General features: G+C 39.9%; 1 protein-coding gene across 1 annotated transcript; it reads left to right on the top strand.

The window, feature by feature from the left end:
• The first annotated feature begins 557 nt into the window (after nt 1-557).
• Nucleotides 558-1502, top strand: LOC150018394 (olfactory receptor 52B4-like). Its single transcript, XM_090267756.1, has one exon. The coding sequence runs from the start codon at nt 558-560 to the stop codon at nt 1500-1502; it is 945 nt and encodes a 314-aa protein (XP_090123882.1).

The raw sequence follows: 1502 nt of genomic DNA, 5'->3' as shown, positions 1-1502 counted from the left end.
AGTACCCCTGTCCCAGCTATGATTAGATTCATCAGAATTTTCCAGGCTTATCTTCACCAAAGAATAAACCTCCAGTATTCTGCTGGGTAAGGAAAGTGGTGCCTGAATGAACAGGTTGGGAAAGAGGAGCCAGCAGTCTAACTTCTTTATACAGATTTTCAACCAAAAATCCTTAAAAAATCCCACCTGTCTCTCTCTATAAAAGTATATGATACTTTTAATTCTTGAGACTATTTGGGATTTATACTAAAAATTATCTTTACACCTTTTTTCAACTTGAAGCTATTAAGTTTATCCTATCTGTTTGGTCAATAGTCATCCCTTTGCTTTCAAAATTGTTGCCCCTTTTCTGCTATTAGCTTCTCTTTTGCTTTTGATTTTATGATGTTGTTATTTTACTAACATTTTAGCAGGACATTAGGAGGAAACCATGGTAAAGGCAGGCATTTAATTTGATATATTTAATCAGAAAACTCAAGGAAAACATTTACATATAATCTCTGTTTCTCTTTACCTCTTTTAGGTGAAGCAAAAGTCCACATTAGCCTGCCTCGGGAATGGCTAGCTTCAACCACAGTGGTGTCAACCATGTAGTCTTCTATCTGCTGGGCATTCCGGGTCTAGAAGACCTACACATGTGGATTTCCATCCCCTTCTTTATCTCTTATGTCTTTGCTCTCCTTGGAAATGGTCTTCTCATCTTCATTATCCTTATCAAGAGCAGCCTCCATGAACCAATGTATCTTTTCCTCTGTATGCTTGCTGGAGTTGACATTGTCTTTGCCACAACAACAGAACCCAAAGCATTGGCCATTTTCTGGTGCAATAGTAGAGAAATCTCTCTTAATAGCTGCATTGCACAGCTCTACTTTCAGCATTCCTCCTTCATTTCTGAGTCAGGCATCTTGCTGATTATGGCATTAGACCGCTACATTGCAATATGTTATCCATTGAGGTACACCATGATACTCAACCACTCTCTGATAGAGAAAATTGGTGTGGCTATTTTCTTGAGAGCACATGGTGCAATTTTCCCTATGATATTCCTTCTGAAGAGGCTGACTTTTTGCAGGAATAACATCCTTCCACATACATTCTGCGAGCATATTGGCTTGGCCAAGTATTCCTGTGATGACATCCGAGTCAACATTTGGTATGGATTTTTTGTCTTAATGTCAACAGTGATCCTAGATATTGTCTTAATTTTGGTTTCCTATGTTCTGATTCTCTGTGCTGTCTTCCGTATCCCTTCTCAAGATGCTCGCCACAAAGCTCTCAACACATGTGGCTCCCACGTCTGTGTCATCATCCTCTTTTATGAACCTGGGATCTTCTCAGTTCTCACTCAGCGCTTTGGACACCATGTCCCACTACATGTCCATATCCTGATGGCCAATGTCAGCATGCTTGCTCCTCCTATGCTGAATCCCATCATTTATGGGGTCAAGACGAAACAGATAAGAGACCAAGTAGTTCATGTGTTGTTTCCAAAGCAGAAATGA

This window comes from Furipterus horrens, unplaced genomic scaffold (assembly GCF_987537825.1).
Source record: "Furipterus horrens unplaced genomic scaffold, mFurHor1.1.pri manual_scaffold_2, whole genome shotgun sequence".
Taxonomy (NCBI): domain Eukaryota; kingdom Metazoa; phylum Chordata; class Mammalia; order Chiroptera; family Furipteridae; genus Furipterus; species Furipterus horrens.
This window is presented reverse-complemented; position numbering and strand designations above follow the sequence as displayed.

Coding starts and splice junctions, on each gene's coding strand:
- LOC150018394 (XM_090267756.1), top strand. CDS start 558: ATGGCTAGCTTCAACCACAGTGGTGTCAACCATGTAGTCTTCTATCTG.